The sequence below is a fragment of the Ammospiza caudacuta genome, chromosome 1 (assembly GCF_027887145.1).
Source record: "Ammospiza caudacuta isolate bAmmCau1 chromosome 1, bAmmCau1.pri, whole genome shotgun sequence".
NCBI lineage: Eukaryota > Metazoa > Chordata > Aves > Passeriformes > Passerellidae > Ammospiza > Ammospiza caudacuta.
In genome coordinates this window covers 88,446,418-88,464,010 of record NC_080593.1, presented here as the reverse complement: position 1 = coordinate 88,464,010, position 17,593 = coordinate 88,446,418, and the positions used below count along the sequence as shown (strand labels likewise).

At 38.1% G+C, this 17,593-nt stretch overlaps 1 protein-coding gene across 4 annotated transcripts in view; it reads left to right on the top strand.

Moving 5' to 3' along the window:
• The window catches only part of GALNT1 (polypeptide N-acetylgalactosaminyltransferase 1), a 159,282-nt gene that overhangs the window by 134,457 nt on the left and 7,232 nt on the right, over window positions 1–17,593 (top strand). For all 4 annotated transcript variants that reach the window (XM_058800927.1, XM_058800944.1, XM_058800916.1 and 1 more), the window contains 5 exons: window positions 397–563; window positions 7,366–7,573; window positions 9,071–9,241; window positions 10,674–10,791; window positions 11,737–11,917. In XM_058800927.1, coding sequence (XP_058656910.1) covers window positions 397–563; window positions 7,366–7,573; window positions 9,071–9,241; window positions 10,674–10,791; window positions 11,737–11,917 — 845 coding nt within the window. The remainder of the gene's footprint in view (window positions 1–396; window positions 564–7,365; window positions 7,574–9,070; window positions 9,242–10,673; window positions 10,792–11,736; window positions 11,918–17,593) is intronic.

Genomic DNA, 17,593 nt, shown 5'->3' with positions numbered 1-17,593 from the left:
ATTTTTTTCGAAATTGTGATCAGTACTTTATGTACAGTGTATTGATTTTTCTAGAAGATAATGAAAACATAATTTGTTTCAAAATCGCATTGCAGAATGTAAAAATTTGGGGTGTGGGGTGGCCATGTGGGATCACTTGAAGTGTATGTCATAGTTTACATAAATGCCCTATATATGCTGTTAGGAGAGGTAAACCTATGATTTTCCATGCTAATTTGGAAAGTGAATATAATTCTCTTTTTATTTGGTGAACTTTATAGCACTTTGAGCATGTATAAAACGTGCACTGTGTGCTCCTTTGTCACACTCTGCATAAAACTGATATATCCGCCTCAGACTTGCAGCTCTAACTGGAGCCTTGACCTTTACAAATACCTGCTTTACCTTGGTTTGCAGGTGTAAGACGAAGGTGTACGCAGACAACCTTCCCACGACGAGCGTGGTGATCGTGTTCCACAACGAGGCGTGGAGCACGCTGCTGCGCACGGTGCACAGCGTCATCAACCGCTCCCCGCGGCACATGCTCGAGGAGATCGTGCTCGTCGACGACGCCAGCGAGAGAGGTAAGGACGGCGCCCGCGCCCAACCTGCTGCTCCTTGTACTTCCAGCACTGAAGCTGGCTTCTCTCAGAATCTCTGCTACAAGTCTCTTTTCCCAGCCTGGCAGTCGAAGAAGGAGTTAGGATTCTTTTGTTCTCATTCTCAAGGTTGTTTATTTATGCAGCCTCCTGCTGGGTTCAAGTTTGATCCCGAGCAGGCTGCCCAGGATAGCTTAGTCCTCCTACAGGACAGACTGCTCGAATACTCAAGCAGTTCTCAGCCTCTGGCAACCTAGCATGCTTCAGTGATATCAGCTCTTTAGTGATGATCAGCTCATTGTGATTTCAGCTCTTAGCTTGCTGGGTGCCCAGGCAGGCAGACGCAGGGGAGAGAGGAGAAGGCAGTTCTGATGTTCCACAGCGATGTCTTTGTTGGGTGGTCTGTGAAGGTTCCAGTGACAGCTCTTCCAACCAGAAGAGGCTAAACCAGCCCATTATATAGGATACAGGGGGATTAGAAATTGTCCAATAGCAGGGCTTAAAGGAGAGTAACCTATAGGGTTACAGAGAGGTAAACAGGGGTCTGAAGGTGGAAGAGAGGGGCTTCTAGCTATTCACCATGGCTTGACATTTCCTATCTTTAGGCCTCTGTTTGCCCCTTGCAGGGTCTGTGCTTGCTACAGTTTATTCTTTCTTATCTATTTCTGTCTCTGACCCGCCGCAGGTCTGTCTGGCAGGTCGGGTTGAGGCACACTGGCTGCCCTTGGGGCAGTGTTATCTTTTTATACTAATAACTATGTGTATATTATTTACCATAACTTCCCAATACCTATCACCTATGTTAGACCATGTGTTTCCACTCTTAACCAATCCAAAAGTGCCACCATCACAGCAGAAGATGGAGGCCAAGAAGAAGAAGGAGAAAGACTGGACACACCCAGCTTCCTCCATCTTGCCTACTGAACCCTCATTCTAAAAACCCCAAAATTCTACATTCTCACCCTGTGATAAATTCGCTATCATTCTGCTTTAACTTTCATGGCTCGTAATTCCTCATATAAGGGTGGTAATTTTTTTCCATGGTCAAGATCAAAGGCAGAGGGATCTTGGGCTCTGTGTCAAGGTCTCCAAGCCCCCTGTCAGGGTCTCGAGTCCTCCAGGGCAGTCAGAGAAATTTCCTGTGTTCTGACATGATGAATGTCCTTGATGTGAGCTTAGCTCTCCTTAGCAAAACACAGCACCTGGGGCAGGGGAAGGCAGAGGGAGCAATGCCCATTTTGAAATACAGATGGATCATTCTACGCTGAAAGCTGGTGTAACTTCATCTGTCTGCTTGCTTTTCTGTTGGCAGCATGGACTTTGTGTTTTGCTGCAGTTTTTGTGTTTTGCATTTAGAATTTGATCACATTCATACAGCTTGAGGGTATTTAATAGTTGAATCACCTGGTGAATAATAGCAAAGGCAGCTCTGTTTGTTGCACACATTTAAATTTACTGTCACTGCCACCGTAGGCTCGGTGTTCAGAGGGATCAATTTTGATTATTCCATTCATGGGAAGTTAAAATTCAGTTTCTGTGCTGCAGGAGGTTCCATTTCTTAATAAATAGTGCTCCAAATGAAAACTCCATGCTACAGAATGACTCTTGCCATGTGTAATACACAAAACCTGAAGCTGATTTTTTGGTAAAATATAATAATATTATTTAGATTTTAATTTTCATAGTATTTTAATTGCAATGTATTAGAAATTAAAATAATATTCTATATAATACTTTACATTTAATTTTGGTTAATACTTGATATTTGGCTTGTTCTTAATATTTCTTGATGGTATGGGTTATGAAGTACTTTTTTTCCTTGTGTTGGCAAATGGAGTTGAGAGTGTGGTACAGGTTTACTAAATAAAACCTGTCTGTATTTTTATATTGATCCACCCTTTTTTCATTCTATTTCTATTTTGAACGTTTTCTACTGGAACCAATGTAGTAGGCCACTAGAGAAAAAGTCTTGACAGTCACCAGTTGTAGGCAGAAGGAATTCCCGTGTGTAAGACATAGAAGGGTTTTACAGCATGCTGACATCTCAGCCTGTTGCTTCTCATTCTAGCGATGCAAAATTGATGTTTTGCTGCCTATGGTAATTCCAGCTTCAGAGCAAGATGTCTGACTGTTGTCCAGGTGACAAGATCTGCCCAAGATCTGTGCATATGAAGAGAGGAGCTGGATTTGCCCCAGGTAGCCCCATGATATACAGGTCACAGTGTAAGGGAAGGTTTTAGGGTACTTACCGTGGTTAAGGGGAGCTTTTGTATCTGAAGAGCATTAGAAAGGGATGTTTGCTCTGCCACTTAGACAGTAACAAACGCACTGAGCTGCCCCTCCAGGTTCTGTGTGTGTGCCTGATGCCTGGCTGGTTGGCTGGGTCGGTGTGGGGCACAGCTGCCCGTGGAGCATGGACAGATCCCATCAGCCGCTGAGCTCCCACCGCTCTGCTTTCCTGGGGAAGCACAGCACACACACTCGGGTTGTGTTTGCACTTGTCTCTGCTCCTTTCCTCTCTTGGGCACCCTCACTTGCTTTTCCTTTTTTACCCAACTCCAAGTGCTTCAGCTAATTCCAGTGCAATTTGGAAGAAAGAACAGAAGCATTAAATACAATTACATTCTGGCAGCAGAGGAGAAATGCCTATGCAAAGTGCCACAGAAACGTGTTCCAGATTAAATGAGAGGCATGATCAAATTTTGCCTTTTCAAAGGCACAACATCAAATTTTTGCTTTTTGCACTTGTGGGTAATTTGTAATTATACTTCTTGATTTGTTGTTAAAAACCTTCATGTAAAAAATTCTATATTTTATTTATCAAAACAATTCTTAGCACTAATTCAAATCAGTGCTAATTATTAGTTGTGACAGGTCAGCTTTCAGTATGACCTAGAAATAAAGAGCAAGCTAATATTAGAATATGTAGACATCATATTACTTATATTTTGCCTCTTCAGTTTCTGTTTTAGAAAAAAATCTATTTCAATGAGCAATAAGCAATAAGAAAGAAGATGTCCTCACTATGAATCACAGGATTTTAGTCCACTTAAAAAAGCATGTGGTTTTCTCTAGATAAATTTTCTCTTTCTGGGTTTGGTAGTAAAAACATATTAACTGAATTCCAGGCTGAAAGATAGAGCATTTCATACTTCCTTTGGTGCTGTTACTGAACCTGTTCCAGCATTTCTTTTTGAAGCCTGTGATCTTCATTTCAGATCACTTAGGCATCTTCTATTTGTTGTTATTTTCAACAATTACTGAGAGGGGTTATTTTTGTTCTGTTTTCCAAGAGCTTGTTATGGTTCCATCAAGCATGCTTTTACATTAAACAAAACAGAAGGGTACGATGCCTGAAGATGTGAAGGGTTTGTGTTTGCTGCTTAAGCATTCTGTTTGTGTTCAATTAAACCAGCGTACTTTTCCAGAAAAATACAATGTTCAGCCTGAGTATTGTATATTGAATTCTAACATCAGAGTCATTTTAATTGGAATAAAGTAAGCATTCAGTCTGCCTGAAGCACACTTTGTACCTGCTAGTGTCATGCTCTTAGAAGAATGAATTTGCATAATAGCATGCATTTATTTACACCCAAAAGAAAAGCATTGGAGAAACAAGATGTATCTGTAAAATTGTTCTCTAGTTACTTATCACAATTGCAACTTTAATTTTGAAGTATTGATCTTTGGTAACTAGTCTGACACAGTTAACAGGAGAAATCACAATTAGCTGGTACCTCTGACTAGATCAGCACCCAGTAGCCAAGTGTGGCATCAGGAGAGACCACATCCACAGAACTTAGCTACAGAGATGCAGGTCAAAGCTAAGTGACTGCAACTAAGTCCTGCCACCAATGCTTGCAAAAATATTTGTACTTCTTAAGAAAACATGTTTGCATGCTTATAAAAATGATAAACCTGTGGTTTAGTGTAGTTTAATAATAAAAAAGGGGTTGAAATATAATTTTTCATTTATATTCATATCAGTGTGACTTGGTAATAGAATTGGCAAGGTATTTTTCAACTAATGCACTTAGTTGACTTGAACTGAATATATTTGCTCTTTTGTCTTCCTTTGTTCTGCTACTTCCACAGAAGGTTCTCAGTCCTAGGTGAAACTATGCACCCTTTTGACAGAGAAAAGGCTTGAAAAGAATATCCACCACAAAGAGTTATAGTTATACCTGTGAAACTACATGAATTCTTAATGTTCCAAATTAGAAGTATTGTGGAGATGTTTGGGTTTTTTTTAAATATTATCAAACCTCACTCTGTTGTGAAGTATATGAAGCAATGCTAAAAAATTAGCTCTAATCCTGGGTCGTTTATAAGCAGCTGACTCTGTAATGCATGAAACTTCTCATCTCAGTGTTCAATGTAGAATTTAGTATCCTCAATAGATTTGAATAAAAAGTCATCTTCATGGCTCTATCCTGATGTTTCTTGTAGGTCAAAGTGTATTACATTCATTAAAAGATTATGCAAATATTTGGTTTTTTTTTTCTCTAAGGGAAAAAATCAAGTCTTCCTTAAAAAAACTATTACTAGTTTCTGGATGCATGACTAATCAAAAAAGCTAGTTTCCTGCTACCTAAACAAAGGCAGCAATTTGTAAGGGATGTGTATTGCTCTTAGAGTGTCCTGGAGGGAAAATAGCTGCTTAGATTTGAACATTTTACTCTAACTGCTGGTAGCAGAGGAACTTCAGAAATCTGGATGCCTGAATTATTTACTATGCTTTTATAGGGATGAGAGATCAAGCCTTATCTTTTCTGCATATTTTGCTGGAGCTCTAGTGATATTTTAAGGACAAAGTTACTGGAGGTCTGTCACAATGTTTTGTTTCTGGGAATAGTCCCTTCTGCAGTTTTGAACCAGGTGGTAGTTCATAAGAATGTTCTTATGGGCATGGTTAAACATGAGAGAAAGACTGTTCTTAACCTTTTTCCCTCTGTAGTGAAAACACTGCACACATCTCTGATTCTTTCACAGTCAAAAAGAAATTAAAAGTATTCGATAAATTGAAATTTTAAATACTTTACTGATAAAATGTAGGTAGGACTCAAGATTTTCAAATGCAATACATTGAGCATGACTTTCTGTATGTAAGTTTGTGTTTTATGCAAGTTCTTGACTGGCTGCAGTTGTATTATTGCAATCTTTCTCTCTTCCCTCTGCCAGAATTTTACCATTCTGTTAATGTAGCTACATTCAAGAACCAATGTCACAGGCCATAGTAATTCATTCTAAGTTTAAAGTGGATGGAACTACTTTGAAAGCTTATCGGTATTACACCTGAGATGTGCAGAGAAACATATTGATTTGTGTAACTTGCTCATGAGCATAGAGAGAAATGCTGCACACACTCTCTATGTACATCATGTGTACATTAAAGCTATAAACATAGCCCTGATAATAGTTCTTTTAAAATAGTGGCTTTGGAAAGCTACACTGTAAAGAGATGAGGCTCTATTTGCTACAGACTCAGTTATGATCTTTGTGCTCCACCCCAAAAGCCTTGCAAAATGTTCTGACGTGTACACTTGGTTGGTACTAAGAAACATGTAATAATTTGAGTCTCTTCTCATATGCAAAATAAGAATTAAGATGCTTTGAGTTTTTCTGGAGACAAATATTTAGATTTATCAAACTCTTATGTACTTTTAGCACAGTTTAGCTTTCAAGACACATCAGAACTTATTTCTGTGGGTTTTAGTGGCAGTCCAACAATGCACAGAAAAACGCGAGAAGGCAATTAGAACTCATTCATCTGGAGAAGTGGTAAGGATTGGTAATCACCTTTAAGTCAACCCTCCTTCTTGAGGTTTACAAAAGTGTCACTAAGAGTTCATGCTGAGCTTCCCCCCCACCCCTCCAATGTCACACTTATTTTTGTATGAGGTACTGAAATCCTGATACAGGCCATGCACTGTTGTGGTACAACTTTCTACTCCTATGTGCTTTGAGTGTACAATCTAATATTCCATAGCTGAGCAGTAAGGCTATTTTGCCTTTTTTACACATTTTGAAACTGTAAGTTATTGCAGAAGTCTGTTTCTGTGACCGTCCATTGTGTTCTCCCTTACTTCTTTGTTCTTCCTTTGGCATCAATCATCACAACCCAATAGCTCTTTGCAGTGCAAGTAATTTTGACTCTTGGGGTGTATGGTAACTGACTGCTGTTCTTCATAATTTGTGCTACTTTGAGATTTGTTGGTGTTACAGATTCTCATTTATGTATAGCTTATTATCTTTTTTTTTTTTAGCTGTTACGGTGATAATCTAATATAAAAAATATTAACCATAAAACCCTAGAGAAAGCACAATTGAAATATGTTTGATTGTGTTTTAAACTTCTCACAAAGAAATTATCTGTAAGTTGCATTACTGTCAGAGGCAATTCATTACATTCAGCTGGTCAAAACATTTCTGTATTTCCTTGGTAGAGAAGTCCAAGAGCACTTATGCATGTTTTTGAAAATAAGCGTCACATCTTCTCTGCTGTAAATACTTGTGAATTCCATCTTAGTTTTGTCTAAGTGTCTAACCCTCTCTTCCTTTTTGGGTTTTCCATAATGAAGAAATAAAGAGGAGGAAGAACTTTCTGTGCTATCAAGTGAAACACTTGGAAGATGTAAAAAGGAGGATTGTGAAGTGTAGAGGAAACTATCTGAGAAAGTAGAAAAAGGATAGACAAGAACAGGGGAAATGTATCTTGATTCAAGTCTCTCCATTAAAAAAAAAAAAGCTGAACTACATAACTAACAGTTTTGATCATTCTTTACAGACTTCTTGAAAAGACCACTGGAGAGTTATGTGAAAAAATTAAAAGTACCTGTTCATGTGATTCGAATGGAACAGCGTTCTGGATTGATCAGAGCAAGATTAAAGGGGGCTGCTGCTTCTAAAGGCCAGGTCATCACCTTCCTAGATGCTCATTGTGAATGTACAGTAGGCTGGCTTGAACCTCTGCTGGCAAGGATCAAAGCTGACAGGTAATTATCCATCTATTCACCCATCTTCAGTTTTTTCACTTATTAAGAAATTTTCCAAGTATTACAAAATAGCCTACAAGCAAATATCTACTTTCTGAAGAGCTGAATAAATTGTCATTGGTATAAGGATAAAAGGCTAATTCAGTTAAACTTTTTTAAAAGTAAAACTCTGTTTCAAGCGAAGTCTATATTGGGGTGCATGGAATAATGTGTTAAATAGCAGGAGCAATGAATGAAATTGAGGAACTGGGGGAAATTGAGGTGTTCATTCTGCAGCTTGGCCTATTCCTTCATGAATTTGAGTAGATATTCTTGAGAAAGGAATCAAGCCCTGATTTTGTGTAGCACCAACATTGTGAACAAGAACTGTTTTCAGGCTCTCGTTGTGATTTCTTTATTACATAATGGTTTTGATTGGGGGAATCTGGGCTGTCTCTTGGTCTTCTGGGATGTATATTCTGAAGTTAGAATAATTACTGGAATCATGCTCATCTGCACTTATATACACAATGGAAATTGTATTGGGGATGAAGGTGAGAGAATTGTCTGCTTTATAAAATATCCCTACCTCTGAACAGTAGCTGTAGTTGTGCACTAGGCTGTTAGTCTACATATTAAATAGAATACAACATGGTGCTAAAGATCCCTAGGTTTTTATTTTTATAGATAAAAATCAGCTTAAAATTTGATGCTACAAAATGTAGCATTACATGATGAGTGAGCTACAAATAGCGAAGAATCTTTGTTCAGCACTGTTCAAAGACAAAGTAAACTTTGTTATCATTAATCAGGTTTGTGAGACTACAATACATACATTGTTACAATTTGTGTAAATCTCTCGACTTAAGTCCTTTGAATTGAGTTGCAAGCTGCCTCTGAATCTTTTTACAGAGCTTCCCATGAGAAGAAGTGTGCTTTGAGCATGGTTACTTAAGTGTCTTTAGGATGATTAGAATTGGTTTCTGAATATGTGTGTTAATAATGTCAGAAGAGTGGACAACGAGGCCACTTTCTGTCAACTGTGATGCAGTAGTTGTACATTGTTAACAATTACTGTCATCTCTTAGTCCTGAGGATGTATAAAAATACCCAGAGTTAATATCCAAGTATTCATTTCAAAACATGCAAATTACTTTTACCACTTAACTAGAAACAAGAACCTCTTGTTTTCTATCTAATCACTCTGTAGCAATGAGAAAGTTGGGATCATTATTTCTGTCTGCGGAGGGATGAATATTTATTACTGGTGATAATGAAAATATGATTTAAAAAAAGATCTGGCATGGCCAAAATTGTATCAGATTTTTAATTATAAGACAGAATTTTAGTATGCTTCCTGTTAATTTATTTAATAATGTTGTTAAGAGATGGTATGAAAATTTCAACTACATTTGTAAAAGCAATAATTAAAAAAAAACCAAACATCTTTTTTACCCTTTTGACTAATAGATTTTATTAGTTCAAAATTTAACAATTTTGCTTCTTTCCTTTTCCTAGGAGGACAGTAGTGTGTCCCATCATTGATGTAATCAGTGATGACACCTTCGAATATATGGCAGGTTCTGACATGACCTACGGTGGATTCAACTGGAAGCTGAATTTTCGTTGGTACCCTGTTCCTCAGAGAGAGATGGACCGACGGAAAGGAGACCGAACCCTCCCTGTTAGGTAATGAGAAATTATTAAATGGCTTAATATCCTTGTCTGATATCTACTTTTTATGATATACTCAAAAATAAGTACTTAAGTCAAACGTTATAGCATCTTTTTTGTCTGATTGAAGGAACAACATAACAGTTCTTGCATGGCGTGGTTGTCAGTAACTTTTGATAGAAGTAAAGGAATCTATCACTTTGTCACTTTGAAAATATTTTTCAGTTCTATGCTAATTACTGCAGAATTACTAGTTTTCAGGTAACACTTACAATGATGCGCAAGATTTTAATACAACTTTTTTTTCTTTTTTCTAATTGAACCTTGTTTTTATCTTTTATTATGACAAAGTAAACTGTATTTTGTAAAGATGCATTGATTTTTCGGTATATTTATGTGTATATATATATATTGTTGTGTGTGCATTTATATGCAAAGTTTAAGTCTTAAAAGGTGGTAGGGGAGGTAAATTTATACTTGGATGTCATGTAGGTTTATAAGAAAAGTAATGAGGAAGATAGTCCGTGTGTAATGTGTACCTTTTAACAATTGCAAACTTACATTTTCTGTCCTTACTTTTCTGAAAACTGGGCATTATTTACTTACAGTAAAGCTCAGGATCCAGCCTTTGCTGATTCTTGTTTGTCTTTAGTTTAAGAAATTAAGAGGTCTGCTCAGGATATTGCTCTCTTCCCTCTGTTTCCTTTTAGCAGGGGTAAAGACCCATAAGTTTTTAGTTAGGTTGTGACCTAGCTTGTATTTAATGTGTCTTTCAGAAAAAGCCCTAGACATTTCAGGAAAATAGCTAGAGATATTAAATCATTTATGCTAAAAGTGTAAATAATTGAACTATAAAGTTATGTCATTCGTCTAACATGTGATTTACTTATTGTATGTTTGTTGTCTAAAAAAGTTGAAATTTGGGAGATGTTTCTAAAGCTCTGAGAAAGTACTAGCAGAGTTGTAGTTTTTGTACCAATAAGGAATCTGTAAGGAAAATCTGGATGCAACCTTGACTGTACAATTTTCCTGCATGAAGCAATAAAAATGAAAGCAAGCAGGCTGCTTAATGGCCTTCCCAAAATTTTTCAGGGGCAGTAGCCTGATGTACAATTTTCCTGTGTGGAACTGGTTTCCTTTTTATGAGTTACCAGCATTGGAGACAGAAGTCTTTCTAAGGAATGACAGCAGCTTTCTAGGGACTGTTTCTCTATACAGACATCAGTTTGAAGTGAGAAGATAAGGAGAACTGCCACTACCTAATTCCATCTCTGAAAAATTTTGAGCTAGCAACTACACCAACAGTAACAGAGTTTGAAAGAAAGCCTACTGAGAAGGAATATGCTAGGAACTTGGGAAATAAACAGCTATTTTGTCAGTGTAAGTGTGAAATGTATCTCAGCATGTTTTTACAGTGACCAATGTGATTTTTTTTTTCTCCCCCCAGGACACCTACAATGGCAGGAGGCCTTTTTTCAATAGACAGAGATTACTTTCAGGAAATTGGAACATATGATGCTGGAATGGATATTTGGGGTGGAGAAAACTTAGAAATTTCCTTCAGGGTAGGTAAAACTCTGCTGGGCTTTATTAATAATTTGTTTATTAGTCAGGACAGTGCATCTGGAGTTCTGTAAAACACAGATCTGCCACCTGCACCAGTGTCCTCTTCTGTTGCAGCTGGCACTTCCTTTCCCTGTTAAGTTCCTCCAGCAGAGATACACAAAGACTGTATCTGCCAGTAAAAAATGCATGATGAATTGTTGGTATAGCTTTGTGATTAAAAGATTAAGATGGTTATTCTGAAGAATGAGTGTTTGTGTGTTGAAAGGAATTCAGGTAGAAAAGCTGTTGTGGGAGCAGCAGTTAAGGGTGATGTCGTCAGTGCATTGTTTCATGTGCCAGTGACATGTGAGCACCTCTGTTACAAACCCTCTCTTCTTTCTCCTTACTAACTTCAGGGGTTCGTTTGCTTGTGGACCTAACCAGTGGTATTCTCATTTTTGTTCCTACCAAATGGCACCATTTCCTTTAATTTTGTTAGCAGAAGGTACATAGGTGGGAATTCTGAAGTACTTCAGCTTTCTGAATCTATTTTCAAGATCCAAGATAAAACTGAAAGTATTCTCAGAGACTTGGGAAGTGTGTGGGTTCTTTTACGTGGATATTCTGTTTTATAATGGACTAGTTTAGACACCTGTTAGTTCCTGTGATTCATGTGAGCCTTTTCCTTCCTTTGTGGTCAGCTTGCCCTGTTCTTTAAAGTAATCTCTGGCTGATGTGGTATTGCTTCAGGGGCTGAAGTACTTTCATATGCTGCCTTGCTTGAGCTTGTGAGCATCTTTAGCTGTTGAGCAGGAAAAAACATGCAGTTCTCTTCCAAGCAGCATGCATTTGTTCAAGACCTCAGCTAATGTTGTTTCCCCACCTTGAGCAGAAGCAAGTGATTAATGTTTTGGAACTTTTTTTAGTAACTTGTAACTATGCAGTAATTGTTCTGTTGCTTCCAGATCTGGCAGTGTGGTGGCACTTTGGAAATTGTAACTTGTTCACATGTTGGGCATGTGTTCAGGAAAGCAACACCATACACTTTCCCAGGAGGTACAGGGCAGATAATCAACAAAAATAACAGGCGGCTCGCAGAAGTCTGGATGGATGAATTCAAAAACTTTTTCTACATTATTTCCCCAGGTGAGCAGGTCTTTGGTTATGAGAAATACTTATTAAGAATTAAAATGTTGCTACTACTGGGAAATAAAGTGAGTATTTGTATAAGAATGTTATTGCTTTGAAGTTTGTTAAGACAGAACTCACTTAAGGTTTACAAAAAGTAAGGTCTTAATTGAAAAATAATTTTGTTAGCCAGAGACATGCCCTGAAGGGTTTTTTGTTTGTTTGCTTTTTAACATGAACATGATTTATGAATGAGCTTCCTATGCAATAGAATTGAAGCTCAGTGGAACATCAAAGAGCTCAGTTGTAGTGCTGAAAATTAGCCATCCAAAGTCATATTGCAATGTGCTGAATTTTGGGCTCTGGCTCCCATGTTGTAGGCATTCCATGTTGAATGCATCACAAGTGATTTAAGTGAAACACAGAAGGAGGAGTGGCAAAAGTGAATATCTTCTGTCTGATAGAATTTGTATTTCACTATCTAGAGTATAGGGGCAAGTTGCCAATATAATTGACTGTGATGATATTTATTATTGTTTCTTTATGTGGCTGTTAGCAAAACAAGAGGATGTAAAATATGTGGGAAAATTTCCTGTAAAATCAGATTTTCTGCAAAAAATTCAGGAGAAGAAAGGAAGCCTGGGAAATATTGAAGTATTACTTTCATCTACAGGTTATTTTTGTTGTTGCATAAAAAGACAAGCTTCAGGTAGCAAAAGCCAACCTTTCTAAATACTTGAGCCATTAGACTTTATGTACTAAGTGGTAGTTTTATAGACCACATCTGTTTTTCCAAAGAAATTTCTTTAAAGCTAGTATTTCCTTATGACCTGCTTATTAAACCTGCATTACTGTTGACATTTAAAAGCTGTAATACAATGTAATATGAGTCTGAACAGTGTCAAATTTTAGATTATGGATTTTACAGACGCTTCTGAAAGCAACTGACATTGTGGATTCACAGTGGTTTTTCCTTAAAGAATGCTTTACTCAAATGAGACTGTGTAAGACTTTTAATTTAAAAAAGTCTGGCTACTATTCAAAGCTTTTTTAGGTGCAAATCAGAAGCTAACAGCTTGTTGTTATTGCCCTGTTATGTAATTAATACAGCATTATGAATTCAAACATGAACATGTAGAAACGTTCAGAAAAGTTGGATATAAATAGGTGCAGTCTTTTTTGGTAAAGATTGCTCTTATGCATCCATGTCAAGATAGATTTTAAAAGGTACAAAGTTACAGGAAGACTTAATTATAAAAAATAACCAAGTTCTTCTAAAAATGTAAGTTACTGATAAGATGTGATGAGGCTCTGTTACTTTATATGTCACTTCTATATTCTTTCCATTTTGTGAGGTAAGTGTAACCTAGAAAAGGAGTTACACTCTTTGAATTTTGTAGGATTGGGGGTTTTTTATATGACTTTCATAGCATTGCAGTACTGTAGAACATGCATGCATTCCCCAAAGACAGTAAAAATTCTGAAACAGTGAAAGTAAGTTCAGCAGTTATCTGTAACTGCACTGTATATTTTCTTTCCTTTCAAAAGATGGATGTCTGCATAATTTGTATGCTAATGGCCTGAGTGATTGTTGGATAGGGATGTGCTCTGGCCAAGTTGCTCTGAGAGCATCTGCCCCCTGTCACATGCTCCCGTTTGTGTCCCTGTGACTGTATTGGCCAGGCACTGAAGTTTGATGCCAAAAATTTCAAGTGTCTTGAGAACAGGATAATAGTGTATCTGAATAAGTTGGGTTATTCTGAAATTGATTTGTTGCCTGGGGCTGTGAGGAGGATGCCCAGTACTGTGGGTCATTCTTTAGCTCTGATGAAAACTTGTTGTTCAGAGTGTGAACACACAAATGTACTCGGAGCCACTCATGCCTCTCACCCTCCCAAATCCACAATAAGTTGTGAGAGCCAGTAGATATCAACTAACAAGGATTACCATTTTGGGAAGTTCACAAGCAGCTCATTCTTGTAATTCTGGTATCTCCAATTTTAGCTGAGTGTTGCAGACTGTGACTTTGCCCATTGACAGCAAATAGCATCAGTACACGTTTCAGTAAGTCCCTTAGTTGTTTAGGAACTCTGCTAGTTGTTTAGTGAATCTCTGCTAGCTTGGCTCATTTAGCTTTTCCAGATATGCTTCTAATATAAAAATTTAAATGTATCATTCTTACAGAGTGCTGGTGTAGTAATCTTCAGGCAGAACACAGTGTGCAGCCTGTGAAACTGTTTGCTGGTACAAATGTGTACTTTCAGTATTACTGTGACAGTGTCACAAGCCCTTGCAAGGAGAGAGGTGAGGATTCTTAGGCTGATGCTGGTTTGCAAGCCTTTGGTGCAGATGAATGAGGAAAACAAGCAATCCTCTGTGCACCTAGGATTTTTCTCACTAGTTGATATGGATACAAAAAATTGCATTTTGGAGGAGAGAATATACTGACAAGAATCACTGAGCCTAGCTAACAAGACACACTTGTTTCCTCCTTTACGTTTTCTTTCCTCTTCCCCTAAGATAGTGAATCACAGAGGGATTCATCCAGGAAAGCAAATGTAAGATTCTCAGGTAGCTTTCGCACTTTGTGTGATCTGTGTTGTCTGGGAAAAAAAGTCTGGCTGCTTGAATGATAGGAACAAGAGACTTTTTACTATTGATGCAATGTAGTTAAATGGAAAGCTGCCCACTTGAAAAGTAAGCCTGAAATTCTTTCCTTCTTTTATAAGTATAACCCAATAGAAACTGCTACTTGTCTGTACTAAGCTTATGTGAATTTTAGAAGCCACCCATCTGCTTAGGAGTGGTTAGGTACAGATGGAGGCTGGGCAGGAACTTGTTGCAGCTGCTGCTTGGCCAGAATGGAGCCTGTCTCTTTGCAGGCAGCAGCTCGTCTCCCCAGCAGTGCAGGCACTGGCTGCAGGCCCTGCTCATGAGCTGCTGGCTTTCCTTGCAGTCATGTCTTACACCAGGGCCCTGTTTCCCAGACCATTTTCACTTCAGCTTTCAGAAAACAAATCCAGCATGTGAATAATCTGTTTCCTGGCTCCAGTCATTCTTTCTGTGGACTCTACCACTTTATTTCTAGTGCTGGTCATTCATCACTTTCTCCAGGCTAAAAGCTTAGGACTGTCTTGTCCAGGGTGAGGAGGCTTCACGAGATGTTGATATCTGTCTCACAGCTTGCTCTGAAGGGACTGCCTTGCTTTTCCTGGCAGGTGTAGGGAAGGTAATAGGGCTTCATCTCCCCTCACCTGCTGATCCTTCATCTGCATCAGCTGCTTTTAGGACTTTGTGGATTTCTCAGGGGTGTTCCTCCTGTGGGCTGGCTCCCTGGGGTTGAGTTAGAATCTGTCAGCACAGGAGGTACAGCAGGAGTCTGAAGGTGAGCAAGGGAAAGCCGCCCCTTTGGCAGCAGCTGCAAAGCATTAGACTGGACAGCTTTGCCCTAAAAGGTGTATTCTGAGATATGTTTTGGGATGTAGTCAGGAGGTGTATTGTGCTGGGCAGGCAGAAAGCCTGGATAGACAGCACCGTGGAATTACCTAAGCAAGAGTCGCCTAGACAGAGACAGGGTCTGTAGGGTCTGTCTCTGGGTCTGAAAGCTGGCTCTGTAGGCCTTGTATCTCATCGCTGCATGCCCTGGTCTCTAGCCAGGCACAGCAGGTCAGGGTTCAGTATGTAGAGACTGGAAATGGAAAACTTTATTTATGGTTGATAGGGAGGACAGAAGAGGGACTGAGTCCACATCTTGCAGTGTAGCTAAGCCTGTGTTCAAAGTATATAATAAATGTTTCCATGTGGTTTTGTGTTCAGATACCAGTCCCTATTAGCATTAATTGAGAATGCAAAGCATGTAGCTATTCAAATTGGTTTTAAATAATTATTGCTTATAGAGTTTCATAATACTAAATAAAAACAAGTTATATTATTTTTATCAGAAGGCTAGATTTAGATGAAATAGTTTTCATACTCTGCTTTTGCAAATGACTGAGCAATTTATAATCATGATGATAACAACATGCTATTTTTTTTCAAAGGATTTTAGCATAAATATATTGACACACATTAAACTTGGGCAAGGAAATCTTCAGATCTTGAAAATTTGAGGATGGCACAACTGTTGCAACATGGCTGGTGTGGCTGGATGATTTGGAGATTTTTTTTTTTTGCATTACCAATATTTTATGTATTATATATTTTAAAATATTTTATATATTTTGATTATGTCTTTAAACAGGCGTGTGGAAAAAAAAAGCATGTGATTATCTCACAGCTAACAGCAAGCTGTGTGACAAATAGAATCATCAGGGAGGCCCAAACTTTTAAATGTAATTAGGGGTAGGGGCAGGGAGGTTGAGGAAAAATATAGTTATGGTCAAATAAAGACAACAGTAGCAAGGTTTCTTAAATACTATTTCTGATTTGTGTGATATGGATACTCCATCCCTGAAAATGTTCAAGGTCAGGTTAGATGCATCTTTGAGCAGCCTGGTGTAGACAAAGGTGTCCCTGCCCATGGCAGAGGGGTTAGAATGAGATGATCCTGAAGTCCCTTACAACCCAAACAATTCTGTAATTATATGATTCTTTCCTATATATATATATATATTTTTAATGGACAAAAAGTTTGAAAAAAACAAGTGGATGTTTTTTCTGTATTCCTTATGATCCCTTTGGAATCTGGCATAATTGTCTCCTCAGAGGAAATCTGATATAATTTACATTTTGCCGTTTGGTTTTTGTTTTTAGCTGAGCCTTTGATCAAATGCCCAAAGCCCCTAGAAGCTTATATGTCCCTGTTGTAGGTATACATATAAATTTTACCAGTATGTGGAGGAAATAATGATTTAAACCTGTACCTAATTTTTGGTATGCTTTATACTTTGCTGCAGTTTTCCTTGTTTTCTTCCATTCTTTTTTCCCCCCAAAAGAAATTACCCATAAGTAACTGGCACTGCACTGGAGAGAAATACTCAAGCTGGTTTACAGTAATATTGATAAGGTTCCAAAAATCTTGGAAACAGAAAAATTCAGCCTTACTAGAGGACACCCCAAGGGCAACTCTAACTGTTCTGCTCTTCAGTCCTGCTGCTAACCTGCTGCTAACTGTATTCTTTGTGTATGGTTTGGGGCAGACCTGACTTCAGAGAGGATTTTTTGAAAACCTTTCTGAATAAAAATGGTTTAATGGAATACAATGTAAGAGAAAAATCAGCTGGCACATTTTTTGTGTGTGGTGACATTTAAAATGACTTTAAGAAACAGCTTGCTTGTATGCTATTAAGTCTCACTTTACATTTAATTATTTATAGATGTGACTTTAATTCTTATTGCCATTCAGTGATGTGACAAAGCCGTAACAGTGCTGGTTTTGGGAAGTCAGTGTAGCAACCTGAGTATGTTTTGAGTCTTGTTGGATGTTGTTTGTAAAGTTGTTGTGAGAGGGGCATGATAACTCCTTCATCCATCAGCTGCTTTTTCATCACTGGAAAATGAAGAATCCAGTACTTAGCTGTGGTCGGAACCTTTCTGTTCTCTCCTTAGCTTTTGAGAGAGTATTGCTTTCTTGTAGAGCAAATATTTGCTTTCCTGAAGAGGGAGCAGCATTCTGTGGCTTGCTTTTTGTTTTTTTGGTTTTTTAAAATTTGTCTTGTATTTCTCAGTTCTGGGATTTCTTCTGTGACTTGAAAG